This window comes from Amphibalanus amphitrite, unplaced genomic scaffold (assembly GCF_019059575.1).
Source record: "Amphibalanus amphitrite isolate SeventyFive unplaced genomic scaffold, NRLGWU_Aamphi_draft 000175F_arrow, whole genome shotgun sequence".
Classification (NCBI taxonomy): Eukaryota; Metazoa; Arthropoda; class Thecostraca; order Balanomorpha; family Balanidae; genus Amphibalanus; species Amphibalanus amphitrite.
Window position 1 is genome coordinate 276,939 of NW_024881670.1, and position 19,071 is coordinate 296,009.

General features: G+C 56.0%; 1 protein-coding gene across 29 annotated transcripts in view; it reads left to right on the top strand.

Moving 5' to 3' along the window:
• Positions 1-19,071, top strand: part of LOC122383886 (casein kinase I-like) — a 69,623-nt gene that overhangs the window by 34,315 nt on the left and 16,237 nt on the right. For 11 of the 29 annotated variants that reach the window (XM_043370712.1, XM_043370730.1, XM_043370717.1 and 8 more), the window contains exons 4-6: positions 1,666-1,814; positions 4,944-5,058; positions 5,519-5,638. In XM_043370712.1, the coding sequence (XP_043226647.1) occupies positions 1,666-1,814; positions 4,944-5,058; positions 5,519-5,638 (384 nt within the window). Of the gene's footprint in view, positions 1-1,665; positions 1,815-2,253; positions 2,409-4,943; positions 5,059-5,518; positions 5,639-19,071 lie in introns of all 29 variants that reach the window. The other 18 variants (XM_043370706.1, XM_043370714.1, XM_043370721.1 and 15 more) reach the window with 2 other exon arrangements.

Below are 19,071 nucleotides of genomic sequence, written 5' to 3' on the forward strand. Positions count from 1 at the left end.
TGTCGATGGTGGGCTGGGTCTGTCCAGCAGAGGTCAGCGGCGCAGTCCGACGGACCGGGCGCGTCCCTCCCCTGGCGAGTGGCCCACTCCGGCCGGAAATGGGCATCGGGCTCGACGGACGCGGACCGTCGATAGCGACGATATGGCCGACAGTGCGAGTCTTGTGGGACGTCGTCGAAGTATCAGCGTCGCGACTGTTGGTCTGGCATCGGCAACGACGGCGACCGATAGTCGCGACCGTGAGGATTTTCAAAACCCGGATTGTCTCCTCGCAGTCTCAAAGCGCGACCGTTTGGGACCATCGCGTGTTGAACTGAATAGAGTCTATCACGCCGTCTTGAAACTTTAACACAATGTGTAGCTATTCCTGGGTCGCAGACTGACATTCGGGAGCGAGAGCCAACAGAAGTTTAAACTCTGTTTTCAAATCGAATTATCGCCGACATGGGAGGCGTCTGTCGCGCCATTGTGACTAGAAAGAGCCGTAATTTTAATGCTCAAGACTGGCCTTAACTGTGCTACCTCTTTCATCGCTCCGTTTCCCGCATTTTCCTCTTTTTCGCATTCCATAGAACGGTGCTTTGCTTGTTAATTGTTTATGCTAACCTCTGCAGCCATACCGGTAAAACTGTGTCAGCACACAACTTTCCGGAGACAATGACTGAACTGCTATAGACTTCTGGACCATTGGGATTTGAGAATTGAGAGCCTGTATCTAGAGCCTTCGGTCTCTTCGGGCTCCCTTGGCCCATCCGTTACTCTGCAGTGGCGCAGTTGCGGACTTTCCCGTTCCCAGAGGCATTGTTTCATGCAGTGGTCTTTGGGCGAACTGTTCCCCCTAAAAATGTCTGTGGTTCAGCACCACTGTGGGAAGAGTGTTCTACCGTGCTTAGCTGTGCTCTGTAATGCCGCACTGTGCCGTATTGTGCAATACCGTGCCGTTCCGTGTTGTGCCGTGTCGTACCCTGTCCCGTGTTGTGTGGTGCTGTGCCGTGCCTTACTGTACTGTGATGTGCTGTACCGCGCTGGGTGATGCCGTCCTATACCGTGCCGTACCGTACTGTGCTATGATGTACCGTACCGCACTGTGCTACGCTATGCACTATGCAGCGCTGTGAGTGTCAACACTGTTGGTTGCACCACCGGTAATTGCCGCCGGAGGCTGGGACCGCAGTCCGTGACGCCTTTCTAGCCGACTGTTAATGTGCGTGCCGGGGACGCAGAAAAGCGTCGCGCAACGGCCACAGTTTGGTCACACGGGCTGCGTGACGAGCTCAGAGGAACGTGGCTGGTGTGCTGAAAATTTGCAACGCTTGCCGCGCGTTGGCAGTGGGACAACAAAATTATTAACTCTCGGGATATTATCTCTCACGCAAGCTGTGTAGACCTTTTGCCAGTTTGGCGGTCATTTGTGTGTGTCGTTATTCTGTTGGCATTGTACGTATTGTGTCTTGTGTGCTGCGTGTCTGTGTCCTGACCTTACTCGCCATACCTGAAAATATCCCGTCATTGACCAGTGATAAGTTATCGCTCTCGCTACATGTCACCACATATCAATGCGCGTGGTATGTGTGTCGTGCTAATGCTGATCCCACAGGCGGCCGGAGATAGCGCGCCCGCTGACGCCGTGTGACCGGGCGTGACCTGACCTTTGCCGGCCGACAGACGGTGTGCCCAAGGTGTACTACTTCGGGCCGTGCGGCAGATACAACGCGCTGGTCATGGAGCTGCTCGGACCCAGTCTCGAGGACTTGTTCGATCTGTGCGATCGCAAGTTCTCGCTTAAAACTGTGTTGTTGATAGCTATTCAATTAGTAAGTACGGCCGTGCTGGTCCGCCGCGGCTGGCGCCCGTCACCGCTCGCTCGCTGGCCCGCTCGCTCTGCGCTCGCCTGTTCATCTGTCTGCCTGTCCGCTTGTCCGTCCGCCCACTTACTGCCTGTTCACATTCCCAGCGTTATGCCCTGCCGCCTGTCCGCTTGTCCGTCTTGGCTTACGTGTAGCTCGTCGTGTCCGTCCGGCCGAGTCCCAATGACCTTCCCATCCCTCTCTGTGACCTGACCTGACCCGTGTCCAGCCTCTGCCGACGGGCGGACGCCGCACGCGCGAGCAGCGAGCGGGCGCGCGGGCGCCGCCGTCTCTGTGTCCGCATGCCGTGGCTTCCGTCTGGCATGTAACTGATGCTCGGTGTCTCTGTTCTCTGTTCTGTTTTGGTTCGCACCGGCACGACTCGGCGTGGGGCGCGCGACACCAGTAGAAGGCATACCAGAGGTCTATTACTATGGTATGTGCAATAGCAAGTACCGCGCACTCACGCTGGAGCTGCTGGGACCCAGCCTCGAAGATCTGTTTGACCTATGTAACCGGCGCTTCACACTTAAAACCGTGCTCTTGATAGCTGTCCAGCTAGTAAGTATGGTTTTATTTTAGGGTAGTGGGGTTTGGTGGTGGTGGTCGGTACAGCATGCATCAACTGGTTAATCTGCCAGGTGCTTTGATAACCCACCTTCGACGTGCTACTAACACTGCTCCGATGTGGAGGCCGGCCTTGGAAACGGAGGCTGCTGCCTCACCATCAGACTGGTTCTGTTTCGCCGGACTGGTCTGCGATCTCCGGTGGTCCGTGGTCCTCCAGAAGGACTTCGCCTCCCTAGTTGTTCGGGGCTGGCCTGGACGTGGGAGCGGTATCGCCTCTCTGGCAGCGGTCATACCCCGCACCCCGCCGCGCCCCAGACGGACGGACGCCAGCCTGGCCATGGTGGCGCCGTGGGTTCCGGCGGCGTCGGCACGCGGCGCGCGGTGCCGGGACCTCGCCGGCCGGCGGGGGGGCGTGTCAGCGGCCGGCGTGGGCGGGCGGCTCGGCCGGCGCCGCCGGGACAGAGCTGGGGACCGCCACCGCGCCGGCCGCCGGCCCCGGCCCCGCGCCACGCCTGGCCGGCTGGATGGCTGCCAACGCCAGCCCACCGGGCCCCGTGGCCGCGTCAGCTCCACTGGACGAGCGACGTCAAAAACGGACGCCAGCCAGCGTAATGCTGAATATACGACGAGCTCAGCGCTTCTACGCCCGTCAGCGTACTTCAAAATGTCACTGTGGAATGTTGTGCATTCTCTGAGGTAAATAACATAAATATTCACCACAAAAGCCTAATTGCGGTAACGGTCTAGCTCATTCTGACGTGACGGCGACGCTTCAGTCCCAGTGGGCGCAAAAATAGCCGAGCCGGCTAACACAGAGTGGCGTAACCGAGGCATCCTGGCCCACTTTGCAATGGCGTCCCAGAGGAGCTTCTAGCGTTAGGAATGTTAGTCACGACATCGCAAACTGCTCAGGCTCGTGGCGCAGGGCTCCCTGCGGCTCATTTCGCCATTAGCCACGCGCAGTGTACTGCCGCCGTCTGACTCTTTTGACATTCCGAGCGTCTTAGCACAACACCCTGGGGCCTCGGCTTCGCGGAACGGGTGGTGGTCAGCGCTCCACAGTCTGGTCCATTACGGAACAGCCTAACTGAATTTGTTTCTTCTTTCGACAGGGCAGCCGAAAGCCCAATTGGCGTTGGCGTTTTTGCCGACATCCCATTTCAGCGGTGTTTTCTGTGGCCGAGCGGTGTAGCCGCCCGCGAACGTCGGGCGTTGTTTGGAGTCCATTGTATGTTGGAGCTGCAAAATCACTCCAAGGCTGGGTGTAACGCACAAGCAAGCGCTTCCACTGTCAGCTGTTGTCTCTCACCAGTACAGTGATGCCCTGTCTCAAGCTGTCTACTCCCAGGATCTCGGTGTGGGGTCGCATATCAGTGCGTTCCTCGTTCGTCTCACGTCGGCCAGTGATCCAGAGCGACAACTTCCACCCAGCAGTCGTCACAACTCGACGTCTCCCGGCCATAACGGTGATAACCTGGCCGCTGCCCTGGTCCATGTCGCACTTTTTCCGCTGACTAGCTGACGCGAACTATGCGGCGCTGTCATATTTAGCGACAGCGGCCGCGAGCGATGGTGCGACGATTTGTTTTCACACGTCAGAAATAGGTGGCAGTTGTGGGCTCGGTGGGACATAGCTCGTGGCGACGGCGGCGGTGGCGGTGGTCCCCGCCCGCGGAGACCGCCTGTCGCGGCTCGGCAGACCTGATGACCGTCTGCTGTTCTCTGTCGCTCAGAATGGCTGGCCGATTCCCTCATGGCCGTGCCAGTGTCCCCATCCATTAGGAGGCATTGAGCCGCACTCTCCCAGCTTCGTACATGCATGCTTTGTCTGCTGTATCTCTTCTGTCTTCTTGCATGCTTAAAATGTAATATTTGTTACAAATAGCTGTCCAAGGCTGCGTATTTTGTGAACTACTCCAGCTCTGTTATCTTCTGTCGCGCTGCATGCATTTCTCTGTTGCAGCTCGATGTGCAGATGTTGATGCTAACTCACTAACAGTATGCGTGAGCCCTGCCGGGCTATGTTTATGATCTCATATGCATGCGAGCCCGGGGCGGGCCCCTCGCCGCTGCACTCGGCAGGGACGCGCCTCTCGCTTTGACCCACGCGCGGCTCAGTGAAGTGTTTATCCTCAGTATCTGGCCGGTTTGCTGACACAAGCGTTCGGCGCCACGGTGCCGTTCGTTTGTGGCAACCTGTCGGAACTGTTAGTATCATTCTTAGAACGTGTACGCTCTGCTGTCGAAGGTGTGACCCTCAGACGCTCTTGGACAGTGTAAGGTCAGACGATTTTTGCGCTTACCCTCACGAAGTGTCGATGCTATCTGTAACTTTTTATCTTGCTTATTTAGATTCGTGTTAACATAGTGATAATGACAACCATTGCACGGAGTTCCCTACATTTTCCGCTGACAAGTGATAGACATGAACACACCCTGCGTGCGGCTCAGCTGCAATCTGTAGGTACGAGTATATCGAGATCTGGTATCTACATGACGCTGACCGTTCTTGGCGCTGTGTTTCAGTTACATAGGATAGAATTCGTCCACTCCAAGCACCTTATCTACCGGGACGTCAAGCCGGAGAACTTCCTCATAGGGCGAAGCTCAAACCAAAAAGACAAAACAATCCACATCATAGGTGAGTATCCGCATCCGTCCGCCGCCCGGCTCCGCCTGCCGCCCGCTAAGTTCTCTCGAGCTGCGGATGCGAGCAAACGCGCCCGAACGGCGAGCCGATAGGCACCGACGGCCGCCTGTTTTGACGGCTGCCGTTCTCGCTCGGCTCTATCTAAATCTGTGACGTCACTGGTAGAGTCGAGCCGGCCCGGGTGTGGGTGTGGGGAGGGGGAGGGGATGCAGGGGAGGGGGATGCAGGCATCCGTGGGGCGTCGGCAGAGCCCGTTCAATCGAGCTGAAGCGTCGAGCCAATAGGATGTTATGCCTGGCGGCCCGGCGCCGTGGGTGTGTATGGGTGGGAGAGATATGGATCTGGGGGAATGGGGGGGGGGGGGAGAAATTCCGTCTGACGGGGTCGGAAGATCGGCTGGGTGCTGACTACGTTTAGATATAAAGTGAACGGAACTGTGCTTTTCCCACAGATTTCGGCCTGGCGAAGGAGTATATCGACCCGGAGACAAACCGGCACATACCGTACCGGGAGAACAAGAGCCTCACGGGCACCGCCCGCTACATGAGCATCAACACCCACCTCGGAAAAGGTAGGTGGATGCGGACACACGACAATGATCGGTCTTACAGAGGAGGCTGCTAGAAGAGCAGCTAAATGGCCGGACAGAGCTGCCGCAGCTAATTTGTATTCTTGTTATGATGCGCCACTGTGTTTATGACATTTGCAGACGTGTTATGCACCGTGTTCACGATACGCCCGTTTGTTTATTGGCCATGCCCGCGCTCTGTATATGCAGGCCGGTTTATTAGGCCACTCCGAGTCCGCCTGTGAGCCGTCCGGTGATCTCAGTTTATCGGTGCTTTAACAGAGCCCGATAAAGTGGCCCCTATCAGCCGTGGTGATTGGTGCGGATCATCGGTTTACCCTCATTGGTGGCTGGTGGCCTGCCGTGGGAGTTTTATGGCGCACAGTCACGTGCACATGTGACCCAGCTGTGAATTGTTCAGGATCAGACGGGGACGCGATTGCTCTGATCTTCGCTGTCGGCGTTGATGCGATGCGGACTTGAGGTCACCGACTAGCGACTTCCTTCGGTAGACGCACTGATGAAGGGAGGATAGACAACAGATGCGAGTCTCTTGAGCTCCGCTCGCCGACCGCGTTCCCCAATCGACCGGCGCTCTTTACCGGAGAACGGTACGGTACTGCTGATTATGGGGAGATGCCGGAAGCCGGCGGTAGACTGTATTGTATTGTATTGTATTGTATTGAACAATCATGAGCGATCCACATTCTGAAAGTGCGTGGCGATTACTGTCGGATTATCTTCCCTTTCCTACCGACCGCGCTCACGGAATGGTCGGAAAATACTTCCGGGAATCGATCGGAGCCTCGGGCTGAACCCTACCACCGCACGTCGTACTGTCAGCTCACGCCGAGATTGGAGGCGGGCCGGCCGTGCGCTGCGGCGTCTTATGACCATGTTTGTTGCCGGTTGATGGCATGTTTGCTGGTGGACCGTGTTTGCGAAGACTGGCCGCGGCCTATCTTCGTTCGGTAGCAGCCATTTCTGCGATGGAGCCGGGTACTTCGAGACGAGATGCGTCACAGTGTGCCGCGATTTTGAGTATCCATTCTGCGTCGTGTATTGGTCCGGGTATTTACAAGCCGAGATATGATAAATCGCTGAATTTATGTAGTCTGTGACCTTTGGGGTTTTATGGAGAGGCCAGTGCTCGGCCTGCGCTGTCAAGGCTGGGGTTCCCCTCTAACTACGCCGTGCGACCGATAATAGTCAGCTGGGGATGGCAGGCTCGACGTGGAACTGGCGGAAACGGATGCGTCGAGCCATGTTTGTGGCATCCGGCTGTGGCATGTGCAGTGCGGTATTTCGTCCAGCAGTCGTGTCATTTCCTCTACACCCTTCCCCGGCAGTGCAAGACAGGATAAGGTAGTGGTTTGGATGCAAGATAGCCGGGAATCTTCAGAACTGGCTGATAAGCTCCCAGACGCTATATCCGAGAACTAATGGCGACTTCTGAAGAGCCGAGGCAGTTCTCACCAGCAGCGGAACGATAACGAGGATAACTATACGAGCAGAGGAGAGTGATAGGCTGGGACAACCAGCAGATAAATAATGTAAGATTAAGGGATTGACTGTCTTTGGAGGGCTTGAAGTGGACGGATAGGGTAGGGACAGGAAACGTAATTTATTCAATGCAGTGTGATTGCTGGCTGTTTCAAGCGCAGGAAACATTTATCAAATGCAGTGCGATTGCTGATTGCTCATGGCGAATGGTTATGATGATTGATTTGTGGCAACCGAGTGTTACGTTCAGTTTCTATGGTGGCTTGAGCTCGATAGATAAGTGCAGGAAGCCTGATTTATCCACTGCAGTATAGTGCTTCTCATGACCAAGAACGAAGATAGTGATTTGTGGTAACCCGTTGCTCTCAGTTTGTTCGCCGCTCGGCCGTGACGCGCTGTTCCATTGGTCAGTGCGGCTCCGTTGTCGCCCGGTGCCACCGTCCGTTCCACCCGGTGAACCGTAACGCTCGTCACCACCCGTCACCACGCCGGTCACCATTCCCGTCACCACCCTCCACCGTGCGCCGGCGGTCGGTCCGTCACAGCGGCCGGCAGGGACGACAGCTGCCGGTGGCCGGCCGACCGCTCCGTCATCTCCCGTGCCGTGTGTCGTGCCGTCAGCCGGCGGCCGTCAGCGAACGGTGCGTTATGACAGTGACCGATTGGACAGGGTCGCCGCCGGCCGACGGCCCGAGCTGCCGCGAGCCGCGCGTCGCTTGGCTTGGCACCGCTGCCGCGGCCGCGCCACGACCTGCTGAGCTGCCGACGGGCTCTGACGGGGCGGCACGGGCTGGAGAGGTGCTCTCTGAAGTTGAACGTTGCTGTACGACAAGCTCACTGCGGTTGGTCTTGCTACATCGTTCTCACCATTGCAGGCGGCGACTGGTGACAAGTATTGAGGATTGCTCGAAAGTCACACACCATCGCCATTAGCTGTTAGTGACCAGTGACCATCGGGTCGGCTATGTCTGCGAGTGGCCATCACACCTATAACGGCTTAGACTGAGACATATTCGTTTCTGGTTGATGACGAGATAACCTGCTGTTTTCGGTGCTCACGTGGGCTGTGGGAAGCAAAGGCGGTGAGAGATTAGGTGATATGTGAAAATCGTATGTCGGAGGAGAGATTGAATCAACAGTATGAGAGGCGAGAATTGTGGAGGCTGAAGTGGGGATAGCGATAAGATCCACAATCGAAGAGTGTGTCTTGTTTGTTTATGGTGACATTGTGTCGAAGTGTTGATGGAATTATCACCGGGAATAGTATGTTTTCTGAAGGTGATACGCGAGACTGCTCGCATGACTCCGGAGGTATTTCATACCCTTGTTTGCGTAGGCGTTTTCCCGTCGCCAGCCTTGAATCTCCTGCTAAACCGATCAATATTTGATAAGTTGGCAATGTCGTAAGTGGTTCTGGACTTGACGGCGAACGAAACTCGTGCGAATCGTTCGTATCTGTTAGGATACTTTATTTCAACGGTGCCAGTTCACAGTACACACAGACTGTTGAGCTTTCTTCCTCTTCACACGAATAGCTCACCATGTTGTCGGGGTTGTGTTGGCTGCTGAAGGTTTACGATTCCACTTACGTTTATGTACTGTCTTGCAGCAGTGATAAACACTACTATCAAACGAGTTTTATTATTCAGTTATCGTGTCACAAACCGAAACATGTTTTCTCTGGCGTAGCGGTGGCGCACATCTGATGATTTGCAGTGATGAACATTGCCGTCTCAGCTAATGAAGGTAGTTAACTTTCATGGCACCCGTTGACATGCTGCCTGTCGCCGACAAACTGTCGTTCGGAGTTCTTTTCTGGTTGGATGTGGACTGTATTTTGTTTGGTGAGTTTGTGCGACATTCGTAGCCCGCCCGCCTGCTATGTGAGCTCCTGGGTTTTTGATATTCGGCGATTTACAGTTGTAGATAGACGTGAAGATTTCCCGTAGAGGATTTATTGAAGTATACGCGAAGCAAGAAGCGGAAGCAGTTGTGAAGAAAACCGGTAGATGAAACACGCAGACACGGAGCACAATTCACATTCACTGTACAAATCTGAAGCACTGACACTGCCCCGCCGGGCGCGGCTGCGCGCAGGAGAGTCGGTCTGCGCGCGTGCTTCTGTACTCTGTCCCCGCTCAGCCGGGCGAGGCGTCGAGCGGGGCAGATAAGTCCGTGCGCACAGCGCGACGGTCGAAGTGAGACTCTGTCGGGGTCGTACGTGACCCACATTTTATACGCAATGCTTAAGACGTGTGCAAAACGAGTGCGAACTTGCACTGCAGCGGGGAGGTGGCTGAAGGCGCCAGCTTGGCGGCCTACGTGCCTTAAAACGACGTGTCTTTAATTTATATCTCGGTCTCGGTGGCGGCCGCGGCACTGCTGCGGCTCGGCAGCGTCGGCGGCACGCGTACCGACCGCCGGCCGCGTCTGCTCGCGGCCCCGCCCTGCACAATGCCTCACAACTCATCCTGAGTCTGGACAGGGTGACGGCGGTGCGGCGGCGGGACGGCTGCAACGAGCGGCGGCGGCGCCGCGGTGGCACGGCGGCCGGCCGGCTATCACGGCGGCACAGCGGTAGCGCGGGTTGGTCCGAACACTTTCGTCGGTGACATCACTCCACCCCCGTGTTTGACCACAGGGAGAACACGAAATGACACGATCACCGACAAAGATGTACAAACAAGTACGAATTACTCGCCTAAATCGAATAAACTACAAAGCACAAACGGCCACATGCGCGAGTTATGAAGTTCAGGTTCAGAAGACAAACGCGAAGCACAGACGGCCATATGCGTGAGTTACGAAGCTCAAATTCACAAAGCAAAACAAAAATGAAGAGTGAGTGTGTCGGTAAGCACGCACACGCAAAATACTCTTCCTTACTTTAACTGGTTCGGGGGCGTGGGCTCGACAGTCCACAGTAAGCCAGCATCATTTCTTGTTTGCGTTCGGTCGGCTAATGAGATGGCTGAGGAGGCGACGGGGCAAGTTCCAGAAGCGCCACCTTCGTGGCAGGCCGGGTATACGTACCACCTGCTGCCTTCTTGAGCTGTACGGCGCGGACTCGGCCGTCAGGCCCAGGGAACACTTGCAGCACGCGCGCCAGCGGCCAGTGACCCCGGGGCGTGTCAGATTCTGCTAGTAGCACCACGTCGCCGACTGCTAGGCTCCGTTGGTCAGCTTGCCATTTTCTCCTGTGGATCAGGGTATGGAGGTACTCCTTTTTCCATCTTCGCCAGAGATGGTCCGTCAGTGCTTGAACGTACCTCCATCTTTTTTTTGGAGTGCAGATCCTGGCTGCTGAAGACTCCAGGGGGAAGACAACAGCTTCCCCTCCCCAAGAGATAATGGTTCGGTGTGAGAGCTGTCAGGTCTCTCACATCGTCTGTGACGTGTGTCAGTGGTCTACTGTTGATCATGCTCTCTATTTCGCAGAAGACAGTTGACAGCACCTCGTCTGTTGTCACCTCGCCGCCGAGCACGACTGATAGCGCTCTCTTGACTGCGCCGATCATTCTTTCCCATATGCCGCCCATGTGGCTCGCGGCTGGTGGGTTGAAACACCATTCGATCTGCTGCTGGCTCAGCTCGTCAGAGATCTTCTGCTGGTTCCACTGTGTTAGTGCCTCTCGGAGTTCACGTTCACCGCTTTTCAGGTTTGTTCCGTTGTCGGAGAAAACCTTCTTTGGACGACCTCGGCGTGCCACGAACCGTCGGAAGGCCATCAGGAAGCTGTCAGTATCCAGGCTGTTGGACACTTCCAGATGAATGGCTCGCGTGGCCAGACACGTCACCAGCAGGCCGTACCTTTTTTCCGTCTTGCGGAACCGCCTGACTGTGAGCGGTCCGAAATAGTCGATCCCCACGAAGCTGAACGGATGGGAGGTGTTAAACCGGTCAGCGGGAAGATCGGCCATTCTTGGAGGCTGAGGTCTTGCCCTTCTCTTGCGACAGATGGCGCAGTCGATAAGGACTCGTTTTACCTGCGAACGACCCCTCGGAATCCAGAATTTCTGGCGAACTTCGTTCAGGGTGTGTTCTGCGCCGGCGTGCATGAGCTGACGGTGCGTTTCGTAGATGATCATCCTCGCCACATCAGAACCTGCTGGGAGTAGAATGGGATGGCGAGCGTCTTCGTCCAGTGGGGCATTTCCTAGTCGCCCCCCGACTCGTAAGATGCCATCAGCGTCCAGGATTGGTGACAGGTCGGCGATGCCGCTCTTCTTGTTGAGCTGCTGACCCGCCTGTAACTGGTGCAGCTCGGTCCTGTAGGCCTCCGCCTGCACCATCTGGAGGATGGTCTTCTCCGCGTCATGGAGCTCTGACACGGTCAGTGGGCCCAGGTTTCGCTGTCGCTTCTGCTCGCCTTTCAGCTTCGAGTTGCGGAGGAAGCGCAGGATCCAGGCCACCGTGCGCTTGTATTTTGTCCAAGACGAGAATTTGCTCGGTGTCGGTAGTGCTGCCTTTGGATCCCTCACCGTGACTGTGGCGAAGGCTCCAACTTTCACTTCTACATCTTCTTCAGCCAGCCTCTGAACGTGAGGCTGCTCTGGCCACCCTTCTTCGTCGCCTCGGAGGAAGTCTGGGCCGGATAGCCAGAGAGGGTTGTCGGCGAGCTCCTTCACTGTCTCACCCCTGGAGCACAGATCGGCTGGGTTGAGTCGTCCTGGGCAGTGCCGCCACTGACCTTTGTCTGACAGGTCGTGGATTTCTGCCACTCTGTTTGAGACGAATGTATGGAATCGTCTGCTCTCGTTGCTGATGTACTGCAGGACGACCCGGCTGTCGCTCCAGTAGGTGACCTTCTTGACTTGATCTGGTATCTCCTTTTGGAGCGCGTCCACCAAGCGCACTGCGAGCACTGCTGCCTGCAGCTCCAGTCTGACGATCGACAGTCTCTTCAGCGGTGCAACTCGTGTCTTGCTCATGATGAACGAGCAGTGATGCGTGCTGTCTGGTGAGGTCGTACGGAGATAAGCGACTGCTCCGAACGCTCCCTCTGATGCGTCGCAGAAGACATGAAGCTCACGCGCTATTGTGTCACTTGATGTTGGACGGAGGCAGCGTGGGACACTGATGTTTCTCAGTGCTGGCAGTTCTTGGAGCCATTCTTCCCATTCTTTCTGCTCCTCACGATCCAGCTCGTCGTCCCAGTCCAGTTGCTTGGTCCAGAGCTGCTGCATGAACATTTTGGCTCTGATGACGAAGGGCGCGGCGATCCCCAGAGGATCGAAGATCGACGCAGTCCTTTTAAGGACTCCCCGCTTTGTCATCGGGACGCTTGAGTCTCGGAATCTGAAGCTCAGACTGTCCTTTTCAGCATCCCAGACCACTCCCAAGGCACCTTGTGTGGGCAGCTCCGCTTCTGTGAGGTCTAGTTCCGGCTGGGCGCGCTTCTCTCGGGGAATGCTCTCCAGGACGCGCCGCGAGCTGCTTACCCACTTGGATAGATGGAAGCCGCCTCGGGAGAGTGTCTCTGTCACCTGCTTCGTCGTCTTCAACGCATCATCTTCATGTTCTTCTGATCGTAAGAAGTCGTCCATGTAGAAACTGTTCTTCACAGTTTCCACGGCCTTCTTTGGCAGCCCGCAGTCTTCTCCATGGTCCGCGACTGTTCTTTGGAGGACGTAGTTGGCAGACGCTGGAGACGATTTGGCGCCGAAGATGGTCACCTGCATCTCATAGATGTCTGGTTCTCTAGTTTGATCCAGGTCGCGCCACAGGAAGCTGAGCGCAGGTCGGTCCTTCTCGATGACACGGACCTGGTGGTACATTTCTTGGATGTCTGCCACCATGCCGACTTTTTCTTCTCGGAAACGGAGCAGGACGCCGGTGAGGTTCTTCAGCAGGTCTGGTCCGGTCAGGAGCTTGTCATTCAGCGATGTTCCGTACGATCTGGCTGCCGCATCGAAGACTATCCTGAAGCGGCCTGGCTTATTGGGATTAGTCACGGCATGGTGTGGTAGGAACCAGCGTCTGGGTAGCCGGAGCTGTGCCTCCTCCCTGGACAGCTTTCTGGCGTGGCCCTTTTTTACATATGCATCGATCGTGGCCTGGTAAGCTGCTGCTTTCTCTTGATCGTTTACCAGACGCCTCTCGGTGCCGTGTAGTCTCTTTGTAGCCATCACCTTGCTGTCTGGAAACGGCGTGTCGTCGTCAGTCTTCCAGAGGAGGCCAGTCTCGTAGCGGTTGCCGGTTAACTTGGTGGTTGTTGACTCTAGAAGCTCTTGCGCTCGACGGTCTTCTTTCGACTGTGACACTGACCTTTCATACTTGGCTCCGAAGGATTCAGTTGTCCACCAGTCCTTCAGCATGTTGTCCAGTTCCTCGTCAGCAGCGGAGCCTTTCTGGATGAACATCGCTCTTCTAGTTCGTCCATGTTTTCCAGGGTGCAGGTCGGACACAGCGCCAGTCAGGGTCCAACCAAAAGCAGTACGTACAGCTATCGGTTGGCCTGGTTGACCCACCCGGACCTCTTGCTGGATGACTGCTTCGCTGACGTTAGCTCCGAGCAACAGTTCCACCTGTCCATGGGAGCACTGAGGAATGTCCAAGTCCTTGATGTGACGCCACTTCTCCCGCTGCTTCTTGCAGACGTTCGGCATGGAGATGTCGAGAGATGGAACAGACCACGCCTCAGGCACGATGATTCTTCGAGTTTCCCCAGGGGCCACAGAGCTCAGCTCTAGCTTCACTCTAGTTGATGCTTGAGGTTTTCCAGTTCCTTCAACTGTCTGAAGACACAGCTGTTCGTCTTGTCCTGTGATTCCCAGTTGGTTCAGCACAGCTTCACTGCAGAAGGAAGATTCTGACCCTGAATCGAGAAGAGCATAGGTGTCACGGTGAGTTCCTGCCTTCTTTCCATGAATTCGAACTGGAACGATTTGTAGAAGAGTTCCGCCCGTCTTTCCGATGGAGGTAGATGCAGCCACCACACGTACCTCTTCTCCTTCTGCCGCTGAAGTTGTTTCATTGGCAGGCCGACTGGCTACGGCTCCCGAGCGGTCGGTGAGGGGCGTGGTTCGTTTGGTGCTGCCATGTATCAGCTGATTATGGCGTCTCTGGCACCCATTTACACCACAGAGCCTGGTGTTGTGACATTCTCTGGCGAGATGTCCCCTTTGCAGACACCAGAGGCACAGTCCCTTGTCGAATATTAGGTCGATTCTTCTTTCGACGTCCAGATTTTTGAACTCACGACACTGGTGCAGTCTGTGCTCACCACCGCACTTCGGACACGACGCATTCCCACCTGGTTTCTGTGCCGTTGATGGAGAGGCTGGTGACGAAGTTGCGGTAGCATGCGCTGCTCGCTTAGTCGTCTGGTCTCTGGTTCTCCCTCGCCTGTCACTCAGCGTTTCAGCGGTTTGGCAGAGCGATGCAATTTGGACCTGCTTCAGCAGCCAAACGTCCAGGTCGATGAGTGATGGATGTCTTGGGTGGAGTTCGAGCACATGTTTACCCCATTCACGCCGTAGATATTCTGGAAGTTTGACCACCGTTCTTCGGAGATTCTCTGTGCTGTACAGGTCCGCCTCATATCCTTGGGCCTGCATGAGCGTGACCGCGCAGTGCAGGGCGGAATGGAAGGACTCCAACGATCGAACACTGTTCTTCTGAGGAGGTTCAGCCGAGAACACTTTCTCGAGATGTACCTTAATCACATCCGTGCTTCGGCCGAAACGATCTTGTAGAGTTTTGAGGGCTTGTTGGTAGAGGTTGCCGTCAAATAACATGCCAGCGATGGCTTCTTGCGCTTGTCCCATCACTGACGCTTGCAGATGAGCCATTCTTTCCGCGTCGCTGAGCGATGGCTGGTCGTGCACGAGCGCTCGGAACAGTCCGATCCAGCGCGGCCACTCAGACGGCTTGCCTGAGAAGGTCGGCAGCTGGAGACGGGGGATGCTCTTAGTGAACGCGGATGTCGTAGGAGCCGGACGTGGTGCAGCTGTCGGTCGCAGCTGATCTATCCATGACGTCTGGCTTGTGGACATACCGGGACTGGGCGCCATTCGTGGAGGTTCTAGTTGCGGAGGTTCTTCTCTTATTTCGGTTAGAGGTTCTAGAGGTTCTCTGGGCGTAATGGAGACTGGCTCGGAGAAACGAAGTTGTGATCTGGAGCAGTTCGGCCTTTGAGAAACGCTTTTCTCGGTGATTGGTTCTCCCAGATTTTCATCCACAAAATCGTCTCGCCTGTCTGCATTGAGCTCGTCTTCCATTTCTTCCCTCAGGTCCGCCTCCAGTCGGGCAGCTTCAGCTTCATCTCTGGCTTTCTGAAGGTCTCTCTCGTATTGCAGTTCTTGTTCTTGTTGCTTTATCTTTTGTTCTTGTTCGCGCAGCTCTTGTTCTCGTGTCCTTTCTCGCTCCAGCTGGCGCACACGCAACTCCTTCAGTTTGGATGATATCCTGGCTTCAGCTGATGCATGAGAGGCCGCCGAGCTGCCACTAACCTGTGACCTTGCTCGGCGAGCGACGCTACGGGTCATGCGTGACACTGAGCGTCCCAAGCCGTCTTCAGGTTGCCCTCCTCCATCCTCGCTGAAGTCAGTCTGTCTCGTAGAGGTCAGCTGTAGTTCGTCTGTGGTGCTTGTCATGAAAGTCTCGATTTTCTCCTCGATTCTCTCCTTCTCCGTACGAACTTCGTTTAAGTACTGAGCCTCATTTTCTTTTTCTTCCTCACTCTGCGTGTATCCAGAGATACATTCGTGAACGGCCATCAACGCTTGGAAAGCGCTGTCCATTTCTCTGCGGATATTTCCAAACTGGACGCGTGAGGCTCTATCTGTCACGAGAGCTTCAGCGCGCCGGAAAATCCTTGTGAGAGCCGCCCGATGACGACCTCTCACCTGTCTGAGGTGCCGCCACTCCCCGTTGGAGCATTGGCCTTCTCGTGGTTCCTCTTGGACTTTTGTCACTGCAGCTTGTCCTTGACCTGCAGCGGCTGGTTCAGCTGGTACTTCTTCCATGTCAGCGGTTTCTTCTTTGTCACTTTCACCCATTCGCTCTAGAGACGGGCTTGCTTCTCCACTTGCCATAGTTCAGGATCCGGCCCGGAGGACCAGCAAATGTCGCCGACAAACTGTCGTTCGGAGTTCTTTTCTGGTTGGATGTGGACTGTATTTTGTTTGGTGAGTTTGTGCGACATTCGTAGCCCGCCCGCCTGCTATGTGAGCTCCTGGGTTTTTGATATTCGGCGATTTACAGTTGTAGATAGACGTGAAGATTTCCCGTAGAGGATTTATTGAAGTATACGCGAAGCAAGAAGCGGAAGCAGTTGTGAAGAAAACCGGTAGATGAAACACGCAGACACGGAGCACAATTCACATTCACTGTACAAATCTGAAGCACTGACACTGCCCCGCCGGGCGCGGCTGCGCGCAGGAGAGTCGGTCTGCGCGCGTGCTTCTGTACTCTGTCCCCGCTCAGCCGGGCGAGGCGTCGAGCGGGGCAGATAAGTCCGTGCGCACAGCGCGACGGTCGAAGTGAGACTCTGTCGGGGTCGTACGTGACCCACATTTTATACGCAATGCTTAAGACGTGTGCAAAACGAGTGCGAACTTGCACTGCAGCGGGGAGGTGGCTGAAGGCGCCAGCTTGGCGGCCTACGTGCCTTAAAACGACGTGTCTTTAATTTATATCTCGGTCTCGGTGGCGGCCGCGGCACTGCTGCGGCTCGGCAGCGTCGGCGGCACGCGTACCGACCGCCGGCCGCGTCTGCTCGCGGCCCCGCCCTGCACAATGCCTCACAACTCATCCTGAGTCTGGACAGGGTGACGGCGGTGCGGCGGCGGGACGGCTGCAACGAGCGGCGGCGGCGCCGCGGTGGCACGGCGGCCGGCCGGCTATCACGGCGGCACAGCGGTAGCGCGGGTTGGTCCGAACACTTTCGTCGGTGACACTGCCTTCCATGACATATTATTTCACATCGAATGTAGCAGCCTGTCCTGATTGATACCAGCTCGCATGTCCTGTATCGCTGAGAATCAAATCGCCATCATGAACATGTGTGTGGCTAGCAACCCCTGTGAGATTGCAGCCATAACTTTCACTGAAAGACTGGTTATTTACGAGGCTCGTTCTAGCACGCTGTACCCCAGACAGACCATAAAGTATGTTTTCCTTTGAAAAATCACCTATTTCCTCGTCAGAAGAGTTACCGTAGCTAAGGCTGGAATCATAAAGCACAATCGCTAAATCTACAGGTGTAACAAGTGGACCCAGTGCTCTAATAAGACCTTTGGTTTCTTGTAGGCCAATGCATTTACCAAAAGCAGCGGTTGGATACGCCTAGGACCATCGCATAAGCCAATTCGTTTTCTGATAAGGATGAGATAGACTGTTGCATTAGATGTTCGTTTGGCCGATTTAATGTGTGTAGAACAGCCATTTCTATGTAGGAGGTGCTGCCGGAAACGTGTTTTGTATGACCCTTGGACAACAACCCATCACGTCCGATTGTGTTGAGCAAAGGTCAAGGTTCGCGCCTTGCTTGCAAGACATCCGGGATGTAAGGTCTTGTTAACACCACTTGGCTTTTGTGTGGGTGCCGATAACTGCCTGAGCTGTCGGACGAGAGAAAGCAATTACATACGTGGTGCATGGCTTATGCCGAATTGCACATGTTTGATATGACCGATTTTAGGGCATCTGCTCATGAGTTTCATCATGTTGTATGACAAACACATTGGTCTCAGCAAGTAGCAGGCTGCGATCCGTCCATTTGAATCTAGTGCTGCCCATGAACCATCGCTCCCGGTTGCACAATGCACAGCCCCTGTTGCCAGCGCTCCCCGATAACGGGATGCTACGCCCGCCGGCCTACCGATCTGGTTTTCCTTTACAAGGAAAACGGCCGGCGCACCGCACGGGTGTCACTTTCCTTCAGCAGTCACCGGCCGGGTGACGACACGCGACAGGGCGCCACGTCGTCCTTGGCACGGGTCGGGGTCACCGGGTCGTCCCGTGTCGTCACCGGTGGCTCTGCGACTGCCGTGACGCCCCTGTTACGTGATGATGTCACCTGGGGTGGGCGCCGGGCGGCAGTTGTAGGCGCGTGATGCGGCTGGGTGTGGCCTGTCCCGGCGCCCCTGGCCCCTGTCGACACCGGTAGACATGCAGCGAGGGGAGTGGCGCGTCATGGGTCGCTGAAATCGCACCGCTGCAGGCACCGGACGTCCGCCTGCCGTGCGGGCGTCAGCGGGGGAGGGGGTGGGCGAGCCATCAGCCCGTGTCCACGCTACAGCTGAAAAACGGCAGACTGGGGAGGGGGTAGGGGCTCATACCCTTACATTTTATGATGTGCTGTGCGGCTTGGGTACCAACAGACCCTCACCGTCCCCCCCCCCCCCCCACCGGCTGACATGCTCCCCCAGATACTCCTTTGTCCGCCTGTACCCCTGCCGTCCACACAAAACGACCGATGATGCCGTGCGTAAGGAACTGCAGCTCTGCGAAAGAAGATTGAATGAAGGAGTGATCGTCAAACGAAAGGTGCGTCGCTGGACGTCACAGTTCGATGTTGAACACCTGACAGACCGCAGCGGCGCCGGGCCGCCGATGAAAAACGGCACCGTCGACAGCGTCTGTCGACGGTGACGACGCGTAGTGGCCAGCGGCAGGTTGGAGTCCGGCCAGAGATGATTGAGATGTCAGCCGGCTTGGATCAGATCGGGCCCGGCCAATCGAGGGGCTCCAGTTCAGAACAGTGGGATCGATCACCCGCTTACGTCACTGACGGCCGCAGCGCGTGTGTTGCGATGGTTTTGAACTGCTGTTCAGCCAATATGTCAGCGTGACGGGTGTTGTCGATCTCGGGTGACGTGGTCTGCTGGTGCGCTGGAGCTGTGTCCCTGGGAGGCCACAGAGTCAGGACACTGAGAGACGTGGCAATGTAGCAGCAGGGGCTAGACCGCTCTGTATGCACCAGCAGC